A 25,046-nucleotide genomic window follows, 5' to 3' on the forward strand; every position below is an offset into this window, starting at 1 on the left:
ACCGATCGTTTCTGGGCTTTGACTGATTTGAGTTCTTGAGCCGGACGTTGGGTAAAGCCGTGCGCGGGTAGTTTCTCCCTCAGCTTCATCGTGGGAAGAAGAGTTTCTTGATCAAGTCGTGTTTGACTTGCCCTTTCGGGAGGCAGAGAAGGGTAGTCACTCCATACTCGATCAAGAAGAAGAAGAAGTTCCATGGCTTTGTGTTTGACTTGTCCTCTACGTCAGCTTCATCGTGGGAAGAGGAGCTTCTTGATCGAGTCATGTTTGACTTGCTCTCTCGGGCGGCAGAGAAGGGTACTCACTCCACGCTCGATCAAGAACAAGAAGAAGAAGAAGTTCCATGGCTTCGTTCTCCTCCAGTGATGGCCAGGAAGATCAGGTACTGAGGCTCCATTGCTTTACAGAACGGGCGACTATGCTGTGCAGAGAGTGGTTCTTGGTTCTTCCGGTAATGGGTGAGACGTGAATGGTCCGTGGACTAAATCTTGGCTACGCATTCGTGGCTCAGGTGATGACGGGTTTTTGGAATTACTGGGGGATGAAGCATAAGATGCTGTTCCACTGATTGGAACATTGCGTATATTTTTGTGCTCTAGACAGAGCTGAGTCGTACTTCTTTGAGAACTTGTGATGGAGATTCGGTGTTCCTTGCGTTTGTAGGTTTTGGTGGAGGAGAAGTCGTTTGCGAGGACGCTGATACTGAACAGACCCAAGCAGCTGAATGCTGCTACGGATTATATGGTACGCCTCTTATCTGGCTGCTGGATACTCTGTGCAGTTGGGACTTCCTTCATTCTTACTGTTTGGTTGGGAGTGTTGCATGCGGTTCTTTTGTTATATTGTTGCCAATTTGCTGTCTCTCTGTCAAGGCTTTTCAATCTATTCATGGGTGTTGCTTTTACGAAATGGCCATCTAATTTATATGTTGAGTTTTCCTATCATATCGCACCTGAAACCCTGCACTCTCAAGAAAGCTTTTTCCACAATGAAAAAACTTTTTTATCAGCATTTATCATACAGGATCAACTAAATATCTGATAGCATTATCTACTCTGTCATTTGAAGTTGGTACATTTTCCTGGCCTTGTCTTGCATTTGATGAGTACCTTGGAGAGTGCATGGGGTTTTGCTAAGAGCAGGAGAAGTGTTCTGCCTGAATTTTTGGTTTAATTATTCTTTTGCTAGGCAATAATGAATGTGCACCGTTTATCCAAACTTTGGAAGCACGCATTATGAAAGGTCACAGGGAAAGAAAGTTGTTTTACAAGATCACAAACCAAATCTGGCAACGTCAAGTACATGTCAATGATGCTGTAAATCCTGCTTAAAATTCGAGAGTCTCTTTGTAGAATAGTTCAGCCTGAATAGCCTCTTTTGGTTGCATCCACCAAAATATATCTGTGGAATTGTCATGCAGTAGTACCATTGTTTATTGCCTTTTGAATACCTTTTATGCCTTTCTTGATTGTGGTAGTCACTTTGTTGGCAGTTGGGTTCTGTTGTCAATGATATATGTATGTATACATGACATTTTTGACTTCTCTTGGTTGTCTCAAACATCAATAGTTCACATTTTTTATCAAGCTTTGTTTGCTTATGTGGTTATTGTATAACTATTTATTGCTTTTATTTGCAGATATCTCGATTTTTGGAACTTTTACTTCTTTATGAGAAGGATTCTAATGTGAAGTTGGTAATCGTAAAGGTACATTTCTTCCTGCAAAGCTTTTTTTTTTTTTTTAATGACTGTCAATAGCCCTCCAATTTGCACAAGTGGAAATATCATAATCATTAACCTTGATATTGTCTTTTGGGAGATTGATACTTTTTCTTGCCCGCTGTGAGGATTGGTAGAGTTTATTGAACTTAGCTTGGTTCAAATTCTTTTGCTGGTGTACCATGTAGGGCTCGTGCACTCATATATAAATATTTTACAAAATGTATATTCAATTTATTAATATGCTTGAACAGCAAGATGAATTATGTTTTGTTAGCTTCTTTGACTGCATTTAGAGACCTATTTTTTAGGTAACATGTCATATACATGGGGACTAGTAATATAATACAGGAAATAATTCTAGAGCTTTTGGGAGTTGGATGGCCTTTCAGATGTCTGGTTCTGAGTTGTAGTGAGTGTACCATGGCTTCAAATTATTGTTGGCTGTTTACAAAGTTTGCATTGGTCAATCATTTGGAAGGGCACACAACCCAAAGATTTCTATAAGTAGTTCATATCAGCCACAAAAAAGTGCTCATCTATATAGGCTACAAAGCCATACTTTTCTCGAGTTTGACATCATATTGAAGAATAGTTGTCAGATTGGTCTTGTTGGCATTGATTGAAATTAAGGAGACAATTGTTGGGTCCTTTAGATTGCAATACCATAATTATAGCTTGACAATTATAGATCTTGTGGCCATTATCTTCTTGGAATTGACTGTTTTGTTTGTGTTTTTGTTTCTGTAGGGGAAAGGGAGAGCATTTTCTGCCGGTGGTGATGTCACATCTTCTGTGTGTTATATCAATAGTGGTACAGATTATTTTAGTTGTTACATGGTTCATCTCATACTGACTGTAAAGTCAAAAATAGGGCCAAATTGTACTTATATCTCATTATAAGTAGATGCACTTAGTTTTCCTTTGTTTCATGGTGAAGTTTCATGGTTCATCTCATACTGACTGTAAAGTCAAAAATAGGGAAAACACATGATTCTTATAATATTGGTTTCTGTAAATGTGCTAGGAAAATGGAAGTCGGTTGCAATCTTCTTCCGGAAGAATTACACTTTAGATTATCTGATAGCAACATACAGTAAACCTCAAGTGATCTGCTATTATTTTGTGTTTTTTTGGGAGTTCATAATAGTGACATCGATGTTAGTGAAGGGGCTGGTTGTTCCATAGGTGTAGTCTTACTATACATGGTGGCTTTAATGAAGGTTTCAATCTTGAATGGCATTGTCATGGGAGGAGGGGCTGGTTGTTCCATACATGGTAGTTTTCGCGTGGCAACAGAAAATTCGGTATTGCCTCTTTATGTTGGCTTACAATTCTTGTTCTTTCTTTTTCTTTTTTTCTTTTTTGTTACAAAACCTGCTGTTAGAGACTATGGTAGTCAGTGGTTTGTTGTAGCACATAGGTTACTTCTAAGCTTGTCCGATTTAGAGAGAAAAATGAATTTTTCTTTTTGGCATTAGGCACTTTGCTGATGGCATTAATCTTGCTTACCATTTCACTAATTATGGCTGATCCAAAGCTTAATAATTTACCGAAAATGCTAGAAAAATTGTTTTAATTAATTGACATCACCCTTAGAATAGAACATGTTTTCATTGTGTGCTCAATCATGGGTGGTTCGTAGAGCAAATAAAAGAATTTAAGATTATTATCACTGGAAGTGGAATTGAACAAGATTTGGTGAATCACGTAGAGTCACAAACCCAAATAAATCAATTATTCTAACTGTCATCATGTGTTCGTAGCAGGATAATGATAGGAGGTACACAAATAGGGTGACAGCAGACTCATGTGCCCAAAAGAGTAACTACCAAACACGAAGGACACCTAATTAAGTAGTTATTCTTACATTGTTCTAGACTCTTCAAGCATAGACCCTCATTTTACATTATGAATGAAAAACTTTATAGTGTCATTGAAGGTTAGAGTTCTTGGGGGAGAATGTAAAATGGAACCTAGCCAGCCAATTTTCCCCTCTTGGACTACATCTAGGATTTTCATGGATTTGCTTAGTCCCTAAAGAGCACGCACATTTGAATAGTGGAATGTTACCCTGACTTTAATACATGGATAATATACATATTTAGGTGGGCAAGATTCCACAAAAGTCAATACAACACTTTCATAAATTTATTGTGCATACACTTATATGTACCCATATATTATCTGAAATAGTGACTTGAGCTCAGTTGACCCCACTTAACAAGATTAAAATTCTCATTTGCTTAATAAATAATGCAGGGTACATGTCAATCACTTAACGAGATTAAAATTCTTGTTTGCTTAATAAATAAGGCATGGTACATGTCAATTAGCAATTCGTAAAGCAGATATTTGCTTGTGGAACATAAAATGATTATATTCTCAGTACCTTTTACCATTTGTTATGCAATTGGTTACATAACCTAGAGTATGTAACTGGTACTGCAGATATGTGTCGATTTGAGTGGCTAATGTAAGAAAAAAGTTGATGGGTGCCATGTGACTGTCCAGTTTCTTGTTCCCTTAACATCATATCAAGATTTCCAACAGCTTTTATCAGCAAAGTTTGGTTAACCTTGTTGCAGGTTTTTGCTATGCCTAAAACAGCTCTGGGTCTCTTTCCAAACATAGGTGCCTCATATTTCCTTTCAAGGCTCCCAGGACATTTTGGTAATGACCAACAATAGAAAAGGGCACTTTATTTTCTCATCGAGTTCTCAGAGTCAATGTTGATTGAAGATAAAAAGTTTCTAACTTCTGGAAGTATGTAGATATAAGGACACTTTATTTTCTCATTGAGTTTTGTGAGTCAATGTTGATTGAAGATAAAAAGTTTCTAATTCTAGAAGTATGTAAATATACTTATTGGGTAGAGGTTCGGTTGTTATTGTGTCAATAGCATTCTCTTATCGGTGCCAGCTGGAAGTGCTAGTCCTAACTATGGATGACTCGAAACTTAAGTGACAACCAAAACAATTGAGTCCTTGAGTCGACATATCATAAGCTGGTGGGCTTCCATCTTGTATTCTGCAAATATAGCAGATTTGCTACTGCGTTGATATCGTATTTGGAGAGCATATTCTTTGGATAATTAGATGACTTGAGATAAGGAAATTTGCCTCAAATCATATGTCTAGACGACAAACAGCGCAATCGATGGAGGCGACAAATGCAGGATTATATGGCTATATGGCTAGTTGTTGCTACTTAATGTATGCAGGGTTGACATACTTTATCGACCATCCACTTTCTACACTTTGATTATAACCTGGAGGGTGATGAGAAGGAAATAACGTTCTTTTGGTGTTTTGGGTTAATCCTTGGTTCAGTCGCTTCTCTATGGAAGATGGAAAAATTCCCAGCCGAAATATGCACATTAATTCTTTTTCTTTTTCTTCATGTTAATAGCTGAAAGATGAGTCACACCAAGGTGACGGCTTTCAGTTGTTTTGTACTTCTACTAGCACTTCGTTTGTGGCTTTGGGATGTTGAGTTAAAAATCATAAATTTTATCATTGGTGCCTTGACTTGAATTGTTAATAGCAGTCAGAAATTTCAAGCAAGAACTAATGAAAGAGATTCCCAATGTTGATTTTGATAGATTTGGATCTAAGACTCTATGTTATTGGATTTAGTGTTTAGAAAAGAGAAGAATCTTATATGCACATCTTTGACCTGGAGTCCAGGGTTATAGTTTTAATTTCTCTGTATCAACCCACATAATGATGTCTTTTCTCAATTAGCCTTGTTCTTTTATCCTCTTATATCAAAATTAGATAATCTCTCAATCTGCAACTAAACCTGATCTTGACATGCAAGAACCATTTTTCCTGTGGACTAGATTTTTCAACTTATATATCTTGCAATACTAAAGATAAAAATCATGCACTAGATTTCAGCTCATATAGTCTTCTACTTTCTTGGGGAAGTTGCACATATTTGTGTTAGATTGGATGTGTTATGTGTTCAGTTACACTTGTTAGCATGCTGTCTTGTCTAACTATTGAAATCTATTGTGCTTCTTTGTTATCTGTTCCAGGGGAATATCTTGGTCTTACTGGTGCTAGATTGGATGGAGCAGAGATGCTTGTATGTGGCCTTGCAACTCACTTTGTTCCCTCGCCGGTAGCCATCTGCTTTTAATTCAGTTTCATGATTCTTGCTCAATGAATGTATAAGGTACAAGGGGAAAAAGGAAATAGACGTAGTACTAAAGATCACACAAAAGACCAATATGATCTTTAGTACTAGCGGTTGTTAGAAAAGTTCAGCTAAAGGAAAGGTGAAGAAATTTTATGGAGCAAAGAAAATAGGAAGTATAGAAGACCAATACAACCTGCACAATTAGCGCTTGTTAGAGGAAGCATGCCTTCTCGTTCGATTCATTTTGATACTCACAGCTGGGGAAATGTCTGATTTTTTGTTGGAAGAATGTTGTCATGTTGACGGAATGAGATGTGCTAAAAGGTGGATTATTTCTTTATATTGTCTTATAACAGGAAAATGATTTCCTTTCAGATCCTTTTATTTTCAGTTACATGTCTTGTTGGAGAGAAGGTCTTTCTTTCATTTTTTTTTTTTTTTTTTTTTGGTGGATGTGGAATCTAGTATGTTGGCTGGAAACCATATAGGACCACATTGGTACTGGCAGATATAACGACTCTGAATATCATTGAATATTATGCGATAAAAGATTAGATCTGAAAATTAGATAGTGTGGCTGAGAGAACTGCTTGCTTGGTGGATGTGCACAAATGAAAGAATTAGAACTGAATGCACATTCTACAAAGCTTCAAAAGATATTCCTATCGGTAAGACCAGCGAAATTCAACCTAAGAAGGTTTAGACCTGTCAAACAATTGCCTCCTCATGTTTCATGGTTAAGATGTGACGGTTTGCAAGTGGGTCATGTTGGGATCTACCGATAGATTATGCATAAGTTCAAAGTTTTGGGGAAAAATCCTAGCGTTTGAGGTCTTGCAAGGAATGGAATCTTTCAATATATGTAAGAAGGAATGCTGATGTAAGGATAGAAGTGAAAACACTTTGTCATGTTGTTGCTAATTCGGAAAGCTAGGCCATGCTAAATTTATAATAATTACCTGTGTTCTTTTGCTAGACAATAGAGGTGCGCATGGCAACGTTTCTATTCCGGGGAACTTTTTCTTTTTCAGAAATTGTTTTTCTATTTCTACTCTAGGAACAATTTTTGAGTAAAAAACCACCAGCCATGGTGGCTCCGCTGGGTAGGCTTCAGTCTTTTGAAGGAAGGTCAGGAGTTCGAAGCCCTTGCAATACAAATTGCAAGGGGGCTGGCAAGCTATTAGGTGTATTGCAAGGGGGCTGGCAGGCTATTAGGTGATTGACGCGTGGCGTCGGGGTGGTGGTTTCCCCGCTAGCGTCACCTGAGGGTTTACGTGGCGGCTGTCGGCCAAAACGGTTCTTCCAAAGAAAAAAAAAAAAAAAATTAGTAAAATAAGATGTTTGGTAATTATACAAAATTTATATTCTTGGAGTAGAAAAAGAATAGAAATGTGTTTGGTAAAAATTTATATTTTTTTGTATTTATTTGTTTTTTTTCTTCTTATTCATAGACCGCCGCCCGCCACCACACGACTGCTGCCCGCACGACTGCCGTACGATCGACACCCACACGACCACCGCATGATCAACGCACGACCACCGCACAACCGCTGACCGTCGTAGGATTGCCGCCCCACTAGCCGTGGGAGGGGCCGTGGCCGATGAGCTGTGGGCAGCAATCTTGCGGCAGCGATTAGCGGTTATGCGACGGCAAGCGACGGTCGTGTTGCGGCAGTGGCGGCCGTGCGGTAGTTGGCGACAGCAGACTGCCGACGGACGGTGGAGTCCTTGGCCGATGGGCTAAGGGCAGCGGCAACCATCGTTGGCAGTCGACTGCTGATGGCAGCAGGAGATAGCCAACGGTTAGCAGATGGCTGGCGATGGCTGCAACAAGGAAGAAGAACAAAAGAAAAATAGAAAAAAAAAAAAATATTTCTAGAAACTTTTTTTGTATCATGATTTTATTCCAAATCTATTTTCTGCCACTTTTCTATTCCGGAAAATAGAAAAATAAGTTGGCATTACAAATAGATTTCTATTCTTTTTTTGTTCGAAGAACAAAAGAAAGAGAAATAGAAATGTTACCATGCAAGCCTAGATGTTCATTCTCGTGTTCATTTCCTATGGTTGTCTAACTTATCTTCGTATGTTCATGACATTGTTCAGAAATTGCCGTCACTTGAAGCAGCTCTACACACGGTAGATTCTAGCAATCAAGCTGTAATTTCAGCAATCATTGGCAAATACTCTGAGCTGCCTACGTTGAAAGAGCAAAGTGCATACCATCGGTTAGTTTCGCCCTACCATTTCCTATATCTTCTTGTTGAGTTCTCTGAATGGTTTGTCTAGCAGTCCATGCACAAATGTTCTCATCAAGAAACCTTAAAAACTTATTCACGCGGAAGGAGGATAAATTAATTATAGATAAAACATAACAACATGAAATAAAGAAAGGAAATTAAGTGGAAACAAGTGCATTTTTACGAAACCATGGACTTGTCGACATAGCACAACTTTATATCCTCTATGATATACCAGTAATGTGTGTAGACATCCAACTTTAATCAAGAAGCTTGAGTGGCTAGCGTCGGATCCTGCTGACTCACTCTCGCAATCATTGTCTCATTCATTATTTTCCATTTGTGTTTTTGACAGGTTGGATGTCATCAATAGGTGCTTCTCACGAAGAACAGTGGAAGACATTCTATCTGCTCTTGTAAGCTGTTAGTGATTTGTTCTCCATTTCGAGACCTCATTGTGTTCATGAGAAAGGGCCTCTGCAGATGTATTATTTACACGCATGAGCTCTTTTATGGGGTAATTTCTGAATGCTGTTCCGTGTTATGTTGATTTCAACATTTCCTGGATCTCTCTTTTGCAGGAGCGAGAAGCCGCAAATAAAGTGGATGGTTGGATCCTTGCCTCAATTCAGTCATTAAAGAAAGCGTCACCAACAAGCCTTAAAATTTCTCTTAGATCGGTGAGATTGCTGAATCTTTGGATGATATGTTAGCAGTGCAATTTTCGAAGCAACTAATGACTTAGAGATAATGTGAATTGTTAACATGTTGGAATGATCTTCATCTGATATGTGCTCACCAACTTCTTGTTGTAAAGTCAGCTAAAGGGAATGACATCATTACTGTACCAGAAAGCCGAGTTTTACTTTTCTTCTCCTTTTGCCATGGATCACCTACTGAAATGAATATCGTAACAACTGTATTCTTGATTTAAATTTTAGATGTGCAGGCATATGCCTATAACAGCATCATGTGCATTAGTGTCTCGACCTTGATAATGGCCACCTTTAATGATTAGAACGTGAGAATAAGACTACCTGTGATAGATGAATGAACAAAGTAATAGCCAAAATTCATAGAAGGGATGCGGATTATTTGCTCACTGACTGTTCGACCAGTCAGTGTGCAATAGTAGAAATCCTTTCATAAAGGTCAAAGTGACTAGAGTATCTATAATCATTCAATTTGTTCTAAAAGAGCATTTTACTACAATAGTTAATTAAGTTGCACAATTGCCTTAGTTGATATTAGAGATAAGTGGGAAGTAAAGTTAGTCAGGTCAGGTGACCTGTTTGAAAATTGTGAAATGGTCATATACTGATGAGCATTGATCTCGCAACTGCAGATAAGAGAAGGTCGACTACAAGGAGTTGGGCAGTGCCTTGTACGAGAATACATAATGGCTTGCCACGTGATCCGAGGCGAAGTCAGCAAGGACTTTTTGGAGGTTCTGTAATTAATCAAACGATTGTTGTATGGTTTAATTTGATCCAGTTGATAAAGTGACACTTGTCCGTGTAATGCAGGGCAGCAGAGCCATACTAGTGGATAAGGATAGGAACCTAAAGGTTTGACAAGTGTCTTTCCAATATTCATTGTGGTTCCTATTCTTTTATTCCCTTGTCATGAGTTGCTTTACAGAGATTTTCATCCTTCTCTTTTGTAGTGGGAGCCTCCTCGATTGGAGCTCCTTAGTAACAAGATGGTAGACAAGTATTTCTCCAAGGTGGATGATGAAGACTAGGAGGATCTAAAGCTGCCCCCAGATCGAACTTGCCTACATCTGCTATTGCAAAGTTGTAACTCTTGGTATGGTAGATTTTTGCTGTCAATAAATTTGGTGGTGCCATAAGGACTAAGCTGCATGATACAGAATAACTATCAAACTAATGAGTTATGGAAAAGGTTTTTGCTACAACAAACTTTAGACACGATCCAGCATGAGGTCAATGGCTAAAGATGGACAATTGAAGATTTAAGTCGAACATTTCTTGCATTGTACATCTAGAGCAATTGCTTCATTCATCAATATGAGTGACTCATGACTTGTTAATCTTATTGCAGTTTATTGACACCTAAGGGCGCGTTTAGTAACATTTCTGTTCTTTTTTTGTTCCAGGGAACAGAAACAAAAAAAAGTGTTTGCTCTAACAATTTTTGAACAAAAGAACGCGTTTGGTAACGTTTGTTCCGGAATAAAAAATGAATAGAAACACGTTTGGTAAATTTTTTTTTGTTTCTTTTAATTTTTTAAACATTTTTATTTTATTTTCATTTTTCCTTTATTTTTCTTTTTTCTTTTTTGGCCGTCCCGCCTCCTGGCGATCAAACGATGGGGCGGGCATAGCTGGCCCAGGCCACGGCAAGGCTCGCCGGCCTCGTCGGCGCGGCGAGGCTCCGGCGAGGTCGCCGACCCTCGACGGCCCTCGACGGCGGTCGCCGGCCATGGCCGAGGCCGGCGACCGGCGAAAGAAAAAAAGAAAAAAAAAGAAGAAAAAAAAGAAGAAAAAAAAAGAAGAAAAAAAAAAAGAAGAAAAAAGAAGAAGAAAAGAAGAAGAGAAGAAGAAGAGAGAGAAGAGAAACGTTTCTTCATTTTTGTTTTTAAATAAAAAAACAACATTTCTTGTTCTTTTTTTGTTCTTATTTTGTTCTAACAAAAAAAAAAAAAAGAACGAAAACGCAACCAAACGCGTTTCTTTTCTTTTTGTTCAAAGAACAAAATCCATACAGAAGTGTTAAACGTTTTTCGGAACGTTTACGCACGCCCTAATTTATATTTTTAAGTACATAAAAAAATGAATTGAAAAAAATTGATTTAAAAAAAAAAAAAAAGGCCCCGGGGGTCGGGTCGGGCCGGATCCTGCCTTGGCTCGGCCCGCCCCTCTTCCTCTTCTTTCTCCCGCATGGGCTTGGGCCCAGCCCCCCTTTCTTTCCTTTTTCTTTTTTTCTTTTTCGTGGCCCAAAGCCCTTCTTCTCTTCTGGCCCGGCCCGCGCTCGCCTCTTCTTCTCCCTCGGCCGTTGCCTGCACGGGGAATCCGCGAAGCCCAAAAAAGCTGCAGGGCAGCAGGGGACAGCGTCATCTCGCGGGGGCAGTCGAGCGTTGGAATCCTCGAGGGAGAGTCGGCGGGCAGGGGCGTCTGATTGGTCGGACGAGGTCACGCGGGCGAGCTGGGCGGAAAAAAAAAACGAAAAGAAGAAGAAGAACGAAACAGAGAAGAAGAAAAAAAGGGAGTGAACAGAGAGCAAAAGAGAGGGGAAAACACTGAGGGCGACGGGAGGGAGAGAGAGGAGAGAGTGGGACAGCCGTGGGAGATCAGCCAAGGAGTAGGGAGCCCCCAGGATGCCTCGCCATCGCCGGAGAGCCGCCCGTTCGTCGCCGTTCGCCGCCGTATTCCCCGGAATCCAGGTTGGCCCTTTATCGAACACTTGGCGTGCGACTTTTATTTGAGTTGGCCGGAGCTCGTTTCGCCTGTTTCGAGCGAGCTCCGGCCCCTTTGTCCGTCCCTATTACTTTCCTTGAACGCCGGTAGGTCTCCTTAGGTCTTCAGGTCCGCGCTCGTGCTTCGGCTGAGCTGGAGGCTCTTGGTCTCGTCCATGCACTCCACCTGCTCGCCAAGATACCCAACCGGGAGTTGTTTTTTTTGTTTCCTTTAGTTGGAGATCCAGCTCGACCATTAGGCTGCCGGAAGGGATGCTGTTGTCTGGCCGGAGGACGAGCGTCGTCCCCTGCCCCAGCCGAGGCGGCACCGCCGTGCCCAGGAGGGAGAACCGCCCGGGCACGGCGTCATCTCCCTCTGGTCGCGACTGGAAGTCGACCGACCAGAGGGAGGTCGGTCGAGCGGGCCAGATCCTGGATCTGGCCCGCTCAGCCCTTCTCACCCCGCAGGCCGACGGCCCAGACTTGGTCTAGGTCGTGGGCCTGCGAGGAGCCCCTTTTGCGAAAGGGGTTGGGCCCGTCGAACGGGCCCAACCTGCACTTAATTGCAGGCCCGACCATTGGTCGGGCTTGCTCTTTTCCGAGCGGGCCAACCGGCCGCCCCTCCCCAAGAGGACCGGACCCGAACCGCATCGACCGGGCCGAACCCGGGTCGGGTCAGACCGGACCGGACCCGGTTCGCCCAAAAAAATTGAAAAAAATTAAAATATTAAAAAATAATAATTTTTTAAAAATTTTAAAAATTTAAAAATTTAAAAAAAAATTCGAAAATCATAAAAATGTAGGATTTGGTTAGGAAATGCCATATATTGCCTTGTTAGCATAATTAGGCATTTGTTTACTCATATTTTGATTATATCGCATGTTTAGTTCTCATATTTTATTTATTAATTGCACATACTTAGTTTTATGGCAATTCGGATCTTGGTAGCTATGGTTGTTACTTTAATGATTGCACACATATATAATCACATCGCATGTTAGTCAATAGGTATAAAATTAATCCAAACTGCTTGACAAAAATTTTTATTTTTAAAACTAACAAGATTAGGCACCGAAATGGCATTAATTGGTCAACTAGTGTAATCAAGTCCCGATCAAGTTCCGATCCTAGATTCTCTAGTTGCGTAGAAAGTGAGATATACTCACATGCCTCACTTGATTTTTAGGCGACCCCCAATAGGCTAGTGATGACTCCTTTTGTGCAAAATTCCTAAAATATATCCTAACATCACGCGGATATGGGCTTGGGAGCCCACGCCTAATCATGAGCCTTAGTCTGTTATTTATGCAATACTCTTAAACCTATTTCCTCCCTCGAGGGTAGGTCGCGACACATTCTTTTATATCATCTTGGTAAATTTAATCTTCTTAGGAACTAAAATCAAGGAAAGCATTGTAGTGTCTTCTTTTCTTTTCTTTTGAGCGAGACATCTATCTTTTATAGATTTCCCGAAGCAGAATTGTAGTAATCTCAATGAGAAAAGAGTTCTTCCTGTTTAGATGGTTTCGACACAAAACTTATACTTTGCATCTAAGTAGAGCTTAAGCTTACAGTGCGCGTGTCGCAAATATATGCTTCTGCACAAGTTTGTGGCTAACTTATAAGGGAATCCTATCGACTTTCTTAAAATTGGTAAACATCTACGACACGTGACATGCTTGGCTTGCTAGACCGTTGTCTAAGAGGAATGTATTGTATATATAAGGGCCGCTGTCCCTTTTGCCATCTGTGGTGTTGAATTAGGCTAATACAGTGAGTCGAGCAGAGTGCAAGAGGTTGGCAAGGTCTTTGGTTGGAAAGAGAGATCCATTTGCATTCATCACTAATTTCTAGTTTCCTTCTCTCTTGAAAATGAAACAGGTTCTGAACACATGTTTGGGTTTAACCCATGGTTAAATTTAGATGGTAAAATGCTAACAAAGTATTATCTCAATTCTCAGAAGAAATACGCCCCAAGTGCCAAAACTTAGCATAAAGAGACACTTAAAAGTACCAAAAATTAGGAATTAGGAAAGTGACACTTAAATATCAAAATCGTAACAAAATGGATCACTTAAGTACCAATCCGACGAAAATGCTGACATGGCGATTTTCTGACCAAATAAGTGCAAAAATGTGTCGTTTTGCACGTTGACGTGGCCAAACAATACAAAAATGACGTCATTTTGATGCTAATGTAATAAAAAATTAATATAAAAATTAAATAATTTAATTTAAAACTAAATTTATTTAAAACATTTAAAAATACAAATACACATATTTAAAAAAAAATAAGGGGGGAGGTAGGGACGGCTCAGCCCTCAACCGCCTCTCCGCCGACGCCGAGAAGAGCCGGTGATCCCGGCCAACCATTGCTAGCCCTTCCTATGATGGTAGGGAGTCGAGGCTAGCCCTCGAGCCACCTCCCTTTTAATATTTGTATTTTTAAAAATTGTTTTAAATAAATTTCATTTTAAATTTAATTTAATTAATTTTTATATTAATTATTTACCACATCGAGACAAAACGACATTAATTTTGCATTTTCTAGCCACGTTAACATGAAAAACGACGTCGTTTTACACTTAATTCGCCGGAAAATCGCTACGTCAATATTTTAGCCAAATTGTCACTTAAGTGATTCATTTTGCTTCGACGAGAGGGAGGGTCGGCTCGGCCCTCAACCACCTCCCGCCGCCGTCGAGAAGAGCCGGTGACAAGAGGGAGGGTCGGTCGAGGTCGTTGCCCTTGACCAACGGCGGCAAGGGCCCATGAGCCCGCCTAGATTCGGTAGGGGTCGGCGACCCTCCTTGACCGAGCCAAGGGCCACTACTCGCTGGGGGTCGCCTCGGTGGCGGCGACCCTTGGCCGGATTTGCCGACCCTCGCAAGGCAAGGCCGCATCCCTCGCCCCAAATTTGGGTGAGGGCTTGCAAGCCCTCATTGCCTCCCCCGCCATCCCAAGAAGGGCCTAGATTTGGGGTGAGGGTTCGCAGCTCTTGCCTAGATCCGAGGAGGGCTCATGGGCCCTCGCCGCCGGTTAGCCAAGAGCCGGTGATCCCGGCCGACCATCGCTAGCCCTTCCGGTGATGGTAGGCGAGGGCTTCCACCCTTTCCCTTTTAACATTTGTATTTTTAAAAAATGTTTTAAATAAATTTCGTTTTAAATTTAATTTAATTAATTTTTATATTAATTATTTACCACATCGAGACTAAACGACATTAATTTTGCATTTTCTAGCCACGTTAACATGAAAAACGACGTCATTTTACACTTAATTTGCCGGAAAATCGTTACATCAATATTTTAGCCAAATTGTCACTTAAGTGATTCATTTTGCTCCGGTTTTGACACTTAATATCCCTCTGTGCCAAGTTTTGGCACTCCAGATCTCCGGCACTCCTCAATTCTCAAAGAAGTCTTGTTTAGGGTAAGAAGGGATAGAGAAAATGCCCAAGCCAATATTTGAGTACCAAGCACTACGATGCTAAAGTAACTCATGCCATACTACTAGGAAGTCGTCAAACTTGGAAAGAATTATTGAAAAATTTTAAATTCATTGATAAATTTTAAATCTATTGTAATTATGGCATCAATTATAAATTTATTTTTTTTGACCAATTGAATCCCAAATTTTTACAATAGTGCCAATTCAATCTATCCGATCAAATTTGGCCAATTGATAATGACATAAATAATTTTTAATTATATTTTCATATTTTCAATTATTTTTTTCTTTCTCTTTGTTTTTTTTTCCTCTTCCTCCTTCCTTTAGGTAGTCGCCAGATTGAGGCAATCGACCAAAGGCAACCTCGCTAGCCAATGGTGAGGTGAGCCTCGCCACTGGGCATGGGTGAGCTCACCTAGTCATTGGTGAGGCGAGCCCTTGCCACTAGCCGACAAGGCAATTGGCCACTAGTCAACAAGGTCACCTTAGTCTAGTGACTTGCTCTCATTTTTAGCTAGTTACGACGGTAAAAAGAAACGCTTTCACATCAAATTTACCTCCACCTTGGGCAAATTACTTTTTTTCAACACCAACTTTGAAATTCTAGAAATAAGCGGGATTGAAGTCATAAAAGAAGGTGCAATTATATACTAGAACTTGTCAATTAGTGCTATACAATCCTTCCATTAATTTTAAAAAATGATCGCTTATATCACCTACAAAATAAATAAACAAAAATATGTATTCATTATCTATCAAAAAGTTTAGATATAAATTATTATTATTAATAAAAATATTTTTTATTAACCGATTATTTCAAATAATATAAACAATTATTTTTAAGAAAATATTTTTCAACATTTATCTTTAGCGAAACAAACAGAATTTTGCTCAATTTGTTATTCTTTCTTGCTTATATCCGTATTTTACATCTATTCATAAATACACAAAATAATATTTATGTCATGATACATCCTTTATTCATTTTTTTATACTAACAATAATTCCTACAAATCCCAATTTTTTTTTTTTTATAATTATCTAAATTCCTTCTTTTCCAGATTCCAAACACACGGAAGCATCCTTCGTTGGAGCATCGACTGTCTTTCATTTCTGCGTGTGATTGGGTACGAGGAAAGGAAGACCCAGTTCAAGGTTTCAACTGATCGTTTCTGGGCTTTGAATGATTTGAGTTCTTGAGCGGACGTTGGGTAAAGCCGTTTGTGGGTGGTTTCTCCGTCAGCTTCATCGTGGGAAGAAGAGTTTCTTGATCGAGTCGTGTTTGACTTGCCCTCTCGGGAGGCAGAGAAGGGTAGTCACTCAACGCTCGATCAAGAAGACGAAGACGAAGACGAAGGAGAAGGAGAAGGAGAAATTCCATGGCTTCGTTCTCCTCCAGTAATGACCAGGAAGATCAGGTACTGAGGCTTCATTGCTTTACAGAACGAGCGATTATGCTGTGCAGAGAGTGGTTCTTGTTTCTTCCGGTAATGGGTGAGCCGTGAATTGCCTGTGGATTATATCTTAGCGACGCATTCATGGTTCAAGTGATGATGGGTGTTTGAAAAATCTTATTTTTAGCGGGAATTACCAAGGGATGAAGCATGGGCTACTGTTCCACTGATTGGAACATTGCGTTTTTTGTGCTCTAGAGCGTCAGAGTAGTGTTTTCTGGATGATTATAGCACGACAGAACTGAGTTGTACTCCTTTGAGAACTTGTGATGGAGATTCGATGTACGTTGCGTTTGTAGGTTTTGGTGGAGGAGAAGTCGTTTGCCAGGACGCTGATAATGAACAGACCCAAGCAGCTGAATGCTGCTACGGACTATATGGTAAGTGTCTTATCTGGCTGCTGGATACTCTGTGCAGTTTGGACTTCCTTCATTCTTACTGTTTGGTTGGGAGTGTTGCTTGCGGTTCTTTTGTTATGTTGTTGCCAATTTGCTGTCTCGCTGTCAAGGCTTTACAATCTATTCATGGGTGTTGCTTTTACGAAATGGCCATCTAATTTATATGTTGAGCTTTCCTATCATATAGCACCTGAAACCCTGCACTCTCAAGAAAGCTTTTTCCGCAATGAAAAAACTTTTTTATCAGCATTTATCATACAGGATCAACTAAATATCTGATAGCATTATCTACTCTGTCATTTGAAGTTGGTACATTTTCCTGGCCTCATCTTGCATTTGATGAATACGTTGGAGAGTGCATGGGTTTTGCTAAGAGCAGGAGAAGTGTTCTGCCTAACTTTTTGGGTTTAATTATTCTTTTGCTAGGCAGTAATGCATGTGCACCTTTTATCCAAACTTTGGAAACACACATTATGAAAGGTCACAGGGAAAGAAAGTTGTTTTACAAGATCACAAACCAAATCCAGCAACGCCCAGTACATGTCAATGATGCTGTAAATACGCGAGTCTCTTTGTAGAATAGTTCAGCCGGAATAGCCTCTTTTTGTTGCATCCACCAAATTATATCTGTGGAATTGTCATGCAGCAGTACCATTGTTTATTGCTTTTTGAATACCTTTTATGCCTTTCTTGATTGTGGTAGTCACTTTGTTGGCAGTTGGGTTCTGTTGTCAATAATATAAGTCCGTATATGTGACAATTTTTACTTCTCTTGGTTGTCTCAAACCTCAATAGTTCACATTTTTTTATCAAGCTTTGTTTGCTTATGTGGTTATTGTATAACTTGCAGATATCTCGGTTTTGGGAACTTTTCCTTCTTTATGAGAAGAATTCTAATGTGAAGTTGGTAATCATAAAGGTACATTGCTTCCTACAAAGCTTTTTTTATGACTGTTAATAGCCCTCGAATTTGTACTAGTGGAAATATCAGAATCGTTAGCCTTGAGATTGTCTTTTGGGAGATTGATAGACTTTTCTTGCCCACTATGAAGATTGGTAAGTTTATTGGACTTAGCTTGGTTCAAATTCTTTTGCTGGAGTACCATTTAGGGCCCGTGCTCTCATATATAAATATTTTACAAAATGTATATTCAATTTATTAATATGCTTGAGCAGTGAGGTAAATTATGTTTCGTTAGCTTCTTTGACTGCATTTAAAGACCTATTTTTTGGGTAACATATCATATACATGGGGACTAGTCATATACAATAAAGGAAATAATTCTGGAGCTTTTGGGAGTTGGATGGCCTTTCAAATGTCTGGTTCCAAGTTGCAGAGGGTGTACTATGGCTTCGAATTATTGTTGGCTGTTAACAAATTTTGCACTGGTCAATCATTTGGAAGGGCATACAACCCAAAGATGTCTGTAATTTAAGTAGTTCATATCAGCTACAAAAAAGTGCTCATCTATATAAGGCTACAAAGCCATACTTTTCTCAAGTTTGACATCATATTGAAGAACAGTTGTCAGATTGGTCTTGTTGGCATTGATTGAAATTAAGGAGACAATTGTTGGCTCCTTTAGATTGCAATAACTTAATTATAGCTTGACATTTTTTGATCTTGTGGCTGTTATCTTCTTGGAATTGACTGTTTTGTTTGTGTTTTTGTTTCTGTAGGGAAAAGGGAGAGCTTTTTGTGCTGGTGGTGATGTTGCAGCTGTTGTTCGTGATATCAACAATGGTACAGATTATTTTAGTTGTTACATGGTTCATCTCATACTGACTGTAAAGTCAAAAATAGGGCCAAATTGTACTTTTATCTCATTATAAGTAGATGCACTTAGTTTTCCCATGTTTCACAGTGAAGTTTCATGTGCCAATCATGTCATCCTCTTGATCCATCCTTGATTAACCTATCAAAATGATCATATTGTGCATCAGTTTCAGATGAGCTTGATCTCTGATATATGCAATTGATATGGCGTTCATTCGGACTTGGAAAACGCATGATTGTTGATGATATAGGTTTCTGTAAATGTGCTAGGAAAATGGGAGTCAGCTGCAATCTTCTTTCGGAGGGAGTACACTTTAAATTATCTGATGGCAACATACAGTAAACCTCAGGTGATCTGATATTATTTCGTGTGTCTTTTGGGAGTTCATAATAGTGACATCTAGTGAAGGGGCTGGTTGTTCCATATGTGTAGTCTTACATTTTACATGCTGGTTTTACTGAAGGTTTCAATCTTGAATGGCATTGTCATGGGAGGAGGGGCTGGTTGTTCCATACATGGTAGTTTTCGCGTGGCAACAGAAAATTCGGTATTGCCTCTTTATGTCGGCTTACAATTCTTTTTCTTTTTTCTTTTGTTACAAAACCTACTGTTATAGACTGTGGCAGTCAGTGGTGTGTTGTAGCACATAGGTTACTTCTAAGCTTGTCCAATTTAGAGAGAAAAAACGATTTTTTTTTTTTTTGGGCATTAGGCATTTTGTTGATGGCATTACTCTCGCTTACCATTTCACTAATTATGGCTGATCCAAAGCTTAATAATTTACCGAAAATGCTGGTGAAATTGTTTTAATTAATTGACATCTCCCATAAAATAGAACATGTTCTCCTTGTTTCAAATTCTGGTTGGAAAAAAGATCATGATGATGCATTTTGATATAATATTAATGTACACTCAATCATGGGTGGTTGGTAGAGCAAATAAAAGAACTTAAGATTATTATCTCTGGCAGTGGAGTTGAACAAGATTTGGTGAATCATGCAGTCACAAACCCAAATAAATCAATTATTCCGACTGTCATCAACATGAGTTCGTGGCAGGATGATGATAGGAGGTACACAAATAAGGTGACAGCAGAAGAAGTTATTCTTAACTACAACACATGAAGGATGCCTAATTAAGTAGTTATTCTTACATTGTTCTAGACTCTTCAAGCATAGACCCTCATTTTACACCATGAATGAAAAACTTTACAGTATCATTGAAGGTTACAGTTCTTGGGGGAGAATGTAAAATGGAACATAGCCTGCCATTTTCCCCTCTTGGGCTACATGTAGGGATTTCATGAATTTGCTTAGTCCCTAAAGAGCACATACATTTGAATAGCACAATGTTACCCCGACTTTAATACGTGGATAATATACATATTTAGGTGGGTAAGATTCCACAGAAGTCAATACAAGATTTTCATAAATTTACTGTGCATACACTTATATGGACCCATATATTATCTGAAATGGTGACTTGAGCTGAGTTGACCCCGCTTAATGAGATTAAAATTCTTGTTTGCCTAATAAATAAGGCAGGGTACTTGTCGATTGGCAATTCATAAAGCAGTTGTTTGCTTGTGGAACATAAAATGATTATATTCTCAGTAACTTTACCACTTGTCATGCAGTTGGTTACATAACCTAGATTATCTAACCAGTACTGCAGATATGTGTCGAGTTGAGTGCCTATTGTAAGCAAGCAGTTCGCGGGTGCCATCGCGTTTTGATTGTCCAGTTTCTTGTTCCCTTAACATCATATCAAGATTTCTAGCGGCTTTTATCAGCATAGTTTGGTTAATCTCACTGCAGGTTTTTGCTATGCCTGAAACAGCTCTGGGTCTCTTTCCAGACGTAGGTGCCTCATATTTCCTGTCAAGGCTCCCAGGACATTTTGGTAATGATCAACAATAGAAAAGGGCACTTTATTTTCTCATTGAGTTTTGTGAGTCAATTCTGATTGAAGATAAAAACTTTCTAACTTCTGTAAGTATGTAGATATACTTATTGGGTAGAGGTTCGCTTGTTATTGTGTCAATAGCATTCTACTGGCAGTACCAGTGGAAATGCTAGTCCTAACTATGGATGACTCAGAAACTTAAGTGACAACCAAAACAATTGAGTCCTTGAGTCAACATATCATAAGCTGGTGGGCTTCCATCTTGTATTCTGCAAATATAGCAGATTTGCTACTGTGTTGATATGGTATTTTGGAAGCATATTCTTCAGATGATTGGATAACTTGAGATAAGGAAATTTGCCTCAAATCATATGTCAAGAGGACAAACAGTGCAATCGATGGAGGTGACAAATGCAGGATTATATGGCTATATGGCCATGTTGTTGCTACTTAATGATATACAGGGTTGACATACTTCGGTGACCATCCACTTTTTACACTGATTATAACCTGGAAGGTGATGAGAAGGAAGTGACATTCCTTTTGGTGTTTTGGGTTAATCCTTGGTTCAGTCACTCCTCTATGGATGATGGAAAAATTCCCAGCTGGGATATGCACATTAATTCTTTTTCTTTTTCTTCCTGTTATAGCTGAAATATGAATCACACCAGTGTGACTGCTTTCAGTTGCTTCTACTGGCACTTCATTTGTGGCTTTGGGATCTTGAGTTAAAAATCATAAATTTTAGGTGCCTTGAATCATTAATAGCAGTCAGAAATTGCACAAGAGAACTAGTGGAAGAGATTCCTGATGTTGATTTTGATAGATTTGGATCTGAGACTATGTTATTGGATTTAGTGTTTAGAAAAGAGAAGAATCTGATATGCACATCTTTAACCTCAAGTCCAGGTTTATAGTTTTAATTTCTCTGTATCAACCTGCATAATGATGTCTTTTCTCGATTATTCTTCTTCTTTTATCCTCTTTTATCAAAATTAGAGAATCTCTCGAGCAACTAAACCTGATCTTGACATGCAAGAACCATTTTTCCTGTGGACTAGATTTCAACTTATATATCTTGCAATACTAAAGATAAAAATCATGCACAAGATTACAGCTCATATAGTCTTCTACTTTCTTGTCTAAATATTGAAATCTATCATGCTTCTTTGTTATCTGTGCCAGGGGAATATCTTGGTCTTACTGGTGCTAGATTGGATGGAGCAGAGATGCTTGCATGTGGCCTTGCAACTCATTTTGTTCCCTCAGCGGTATCCATCTGCTTTTACTTCAGTTTCATGATTCTTGCTTGATGAATGTAGAAGGTACACTGGGAAAAAGGGAATAGATGAAGCACAGAAGACCAATATGATCTTTAGTACTAGAGGGTGTTAGAAAAGTTCAGCTAAAGGAAAGGTGATGAAGTTTTATGGAGCAAAGAAAATAGGAAGTATAGAAGACCAGTACAACCCGTATAATTAGCGCTTATTAGAGAAGGCATGCCTTGTCCTTCAATTCATTTTGATACTCACAGCTGGGGAATGTCTGATTGTTTGTTCATGTTGATGCAACGAGATGTGCTGAAAGGTGGATTATTTCTTTATATTGTCTTATAACAGGAAAATGATTTCCTTTCGAGTCCTTTTATTTTCAGCTATATGTCTTCTTGGAGAGAAAAGTTCTCTCTTTCATTTTTTTGGGTGGATGTGGAATCTAGTATGTTGGCTGAAAATCATATAGGACCACATTGGTAGTGATAGATATAGTGACTCTGAATATCATTGAATATTACATGATAATAGTTTAGATCTGAAAATTAGACAGTGTGGCTGAGAGAACTGCTTGCTTGGTGGATGTGCACAAATGAAAGAATTAGAACTGAATGCGCATTCTATAAAGCTTCAAAAGATATTCCTATCGGTAAGACCAGTGAAATTCAACCTAAGAAGGTTTAGATCTGTTAAACAATTGCCTCCTCATGTTTCATGGATAAAATGTGACAGTTTGCAAGTGGGTCATGTTGGGATCTGTCGATAGACTATGCATAAGTTCAAAGTTTTGGGGGAAAATCCTAGCATTTGAGGTCTTGTAAGGGATGGAATCTTTGAAATATATGTAAGAAGGAATGCTGATGTAAGGATAGTATGTGAAAACACTTTGTCATGTTGTTGCTAATTTGGAAAGCTTGGCCAATGCTAAATTTATAGTAGTTACCTGTACTGTTGTGCTGGACAATAGATGTTCATTCTCGTGTTCATTTCCTGTGGTTATTTGACTTATCTTTGTATGTTCATGACATTGTTCAGAAATTGCCATCACTCGAAGCAGCTCTACACACAGTAGATTCTAGCGATCAAGCTGTAATTTCAGCAATCATTGGTGAATACTCTGAGCTGCCTATGTTGAAAGAGCAGAGTGCATACCATCGGTTAGTTTCAACCTACCACTTCCTATATCTTCTTGTCGAGTTCTCTGAATGGTTATGTCTAGCAGTCCATGCACAAATGTTCTCATCAAGAAACCTGAAAATCTTATTCATAGCAAAAGAGGATAAATTAATTATAGATAAAACAAAACAACATGAAATAAAGAAAGGAAATTAAGTGGAAAAAATGCATTTTTACCAAGCCATGGACTTGTCAACATAGCACAACTTTATATTGTCCATGATATACTGGTAACTGCATGTAGACATCCAACATTAATCAAGAAGCTCGAGTGGCTAGCGTCGGATCCTGCTGACTCACTCTCACAATCAATGTCTCATTCATCATTTTCCATTTGTGTTTTTGACAGGTTGGATGTCATCAATAGGTGCTTCTCACGAAGAACAGTGGAAGACATTCTATCTGCTCTTGTAAGCTGTTGGTGATTTGTTCTCCATTTCGAGTCCTCGTTGTGTTCATGAGAGGACCTCTGCTGATGTATTATTTACATGCATGAGCTCTTTTATGGGTAATTTCTGAAAGCTGATCCACATTATGTTGATTTCAACATTTCCTAGATGTCTCTTTTGCAGGAGCGAGAAGCCACAAATAAGGTAGATGGTTGGATACTTGCCTCGATTCAGTCATTAAAGAAAGCATCACCAACAAGCCTTAAAATTTCTCTTAGATCGGTGAGATTGCTGAATCTTTGGATGATATGTCAGCAGTGCAACTTTCAACACAACTAATGACTTGTAGATAATGTGAATTGTTAACATGTTCAAATGATTTTCATCTAATATGCCCCCACCAACTTCTTGTTGTAAAGTCAACTAAAGGGAATGGCATCATTACTGTACTGGAAAACCGAGACTTACTTTTCTTCTCTTTTTGCCTTAGATCACCTACTGGAATGAATATCGTGACAACTGTATTCTTGATTTAAATTTTAGACGTGCAGGCATATGCCTATTACAACATAATGTGCATTAATGGCCACCTTTATTGATTAGAACGTGAGAATAAGACTAGCAGTGATAGATGGATGAACAAAGTAATGGCCAAAATTCATAATGGGGCAGCGGAGTATTTGCTCACTGACTACTCAACGAGTCAATGTGCAATGGTGGAATTCGATTCCCTATCCTTTCATAAAGGTCAAAGTGCCTAGAGTATCTACAATCACTCATTTGTTCTAAAAGGGCATTTTACTGCAATAGTTAATCAAGTTGCACAATTGCCTTAGTTGATATTAGAGGTAATTGGGGAGTAAGGTTAGTCAGGTGACCTGTTTAAAAATTGTGAAATGGTCATATACTTATGAGCATTGATCTCGCAATTGCAGATAAGAGAGGGTCGACTACAAGGAGTTGGGCAGTGCCTTGTACGAGAATACAGAATGGTTTGCCACGTAATACGAGGCGAAGTCAGCAAGGACTTTGTTGAGGTTCTGCAATTAATCAGACGATTGTTGTATAGTTTAATTTGAATCCAGTTGATAAAGTGACACTTGTCCATGTAATGCAGGGCTGCAGAGCCATACTCGTGGATAAGGATAGGAACCCGAAGGTTTGACAAGCATCCTTTTCCAATTTTCAGCGTCATTCCTATTCTTTTTATTCCCTTGTCATGAGTTGCTTTACGGAGATTTTCATCCTTCTCTTTTGTAGTGGGAGCCTCCTAGATTGGAGCTTCTCAGTGACAAGATGGTAGACAAGTATTTCTCGAAGGTGGATGATGAAGACTGGGAGGATCTAAAGCTGCCCCCTAGATCGAACTTGCCTGCATCTGCTATGGCAAAGCTGTAACTCTCAGTATGGCAGATTTTTACTGTCAATTAATTCGGTGGTGCCATTAGGACTAAGCTGCATGACGCGGAATAACTATCAAGATAATGAGGTATGGAATAAGCTGTCGCTACAACGAACTTTAGACATGATCGGACATGAGGTCAATGGCTGAAGATAGACGACTGAACATTTAAGTCAAACAATTCTTGCATTGTACATCTAGAGCAATTGCTCCATTCATCAATGAGTGACTTGTGACTCATTAATCTTATTGCAGCTCTTGTATATGATCTTGGTAAATTAATCTTCTTAAGAACTAAAATCA

The 25,046-nt window shown here is 39.2% G+C and overlaps 2 protein-coding genes across 2 annotated transcripts; both read left to right on the plus strand.

Annotated features, from left to right (window-relative positions):
• The first annotated feature begins 28 nt into the window (after positions 1 to 28).
• Positions 29 to 9,559, plus strand: LOC104444523 (3-hydroxyisobutyryl-CoA hydrolase 1). Its single transcript, XM_039312437.1, has 12 exons — positions 29 to 448; positions 661 to 741; positions 1,637 to 1,705; positions 2,468 to 2,531; positions 2,745 to 2,824; positions 2,941 to 3,024; positions 4,306 to 4,390; positions 5,760 to 5,845; positions 7,970 to 8,091; positions 8,459 to 8,519; positions 8,685 to 8,783; positions 9,449 to 9,559. The coding sequence occupies exons 1-12, from the start codon at positions 341 to 343 to the stop codon at positions 9,557 to 9,559; spliced, it is 1,050 nt and encodes a 349-aa protein (XP_039168371.1). The 5' UTR covers positions 29 to 340.
• A 1,815-nt stretch (positions 9,560 to 11,374) lies between these two features.
• Positions 11,375 to 25,046, plus strand: LOC104444522 (3-hydroxyisobutyryl-CoA hydrolase 1). The gene is made up of 15 exons (XM_010058204.3): positions 11,375 to 11,509; positions 16,032 to 16,388; positions 16,724 to 16,804; positions 17,673 to 17,741; positions 18,503 to 18,566; positions 18,870 to 18,949; positions 19,064 to 19,147; positions 20,418 to 20,502; positions 21,691 to 21,776; positions 22,812 to 22,933; positions 23,302 to 23,362; positions 23,525 to 23,623; positions 24,277 to 24,378; positions 24,459 to 24,500; positions 24,602 to 25,046. The coding sequence occupies exons 2-15, from the start codon at positions 16,350 to 16,352 to the stop codon at positions 24,737 to 24,739; spliced, it is 1,152 nt and encodes a 383-aa protein (XP_010056506.2). The 5' UTR covers positions 11,375 to 11,509; positions 16,032 to 16,349; the 3' UTR covers positions 24,740 to 25,046.

This window comes from Eucalyptus grandis, chromosome 5 (assembly GCF_016545825.1).
Source record: "Eucalyptus grandis isolate ANBG69807.140 chromosome 5, ASM1654582v1, whole genome shotgun sequence".
In the NCBI taxonomy this organism is placed as follows: domain Eukaryota; kingdom Viridiplantae; phylum Streptophyta; class Magnoliopsida; order Myrtales; family Myrtaceae; genus Eucalyptus; species Eucalyptus grandis.

Excerpts from the sequence above, each read along its gene's own strand:
- LOC104444523 (XM_039312437.1), top strand. The coding sequence starts at position 341 with ATGGCTTCGTTCTCCTCCAGTGATGGCCAGGAAGATCAGGTACTGAGG. Across the intron at positions 449-660 it reads AGTGGTTCTTGGTTCTTCCG|GTTTTGGTGGAGGAGAAGTC; the intron begins GTAATGGGTGAG and ends TTGCGTTTGTAG. Across the intron at positions 5,846-7,969 it reads CTCACTTTGTTCCCTCGCCG|AAATTGCCGTCACTTGAAGC; the intron begins GTAGCCATCTGC and ends GACATTGTTCAG.
- LOC104444522 (XM_010058204.3), top strand. The coding sequence starts at position 16,350 with ATGGCTTCGTTCTCCTCCAGTAATGACCAGGAAGATCAG. Across the intron at positions 18,567-18,869 it reads TGTTCGTGATATCAACAATG|GAAAATGGGAGTCAGCTGCA; the intron begins GTACAGATTATT and ends TAAATGTGCTAG. Across the intron at positions 24,379-24,458 it reads TCAGCAAGGACTTTGTTGAG|GGCTGCAGAGCCATACTCGT; the intron begins GTTCTGCAATTA and ends CATGTAATGCAG.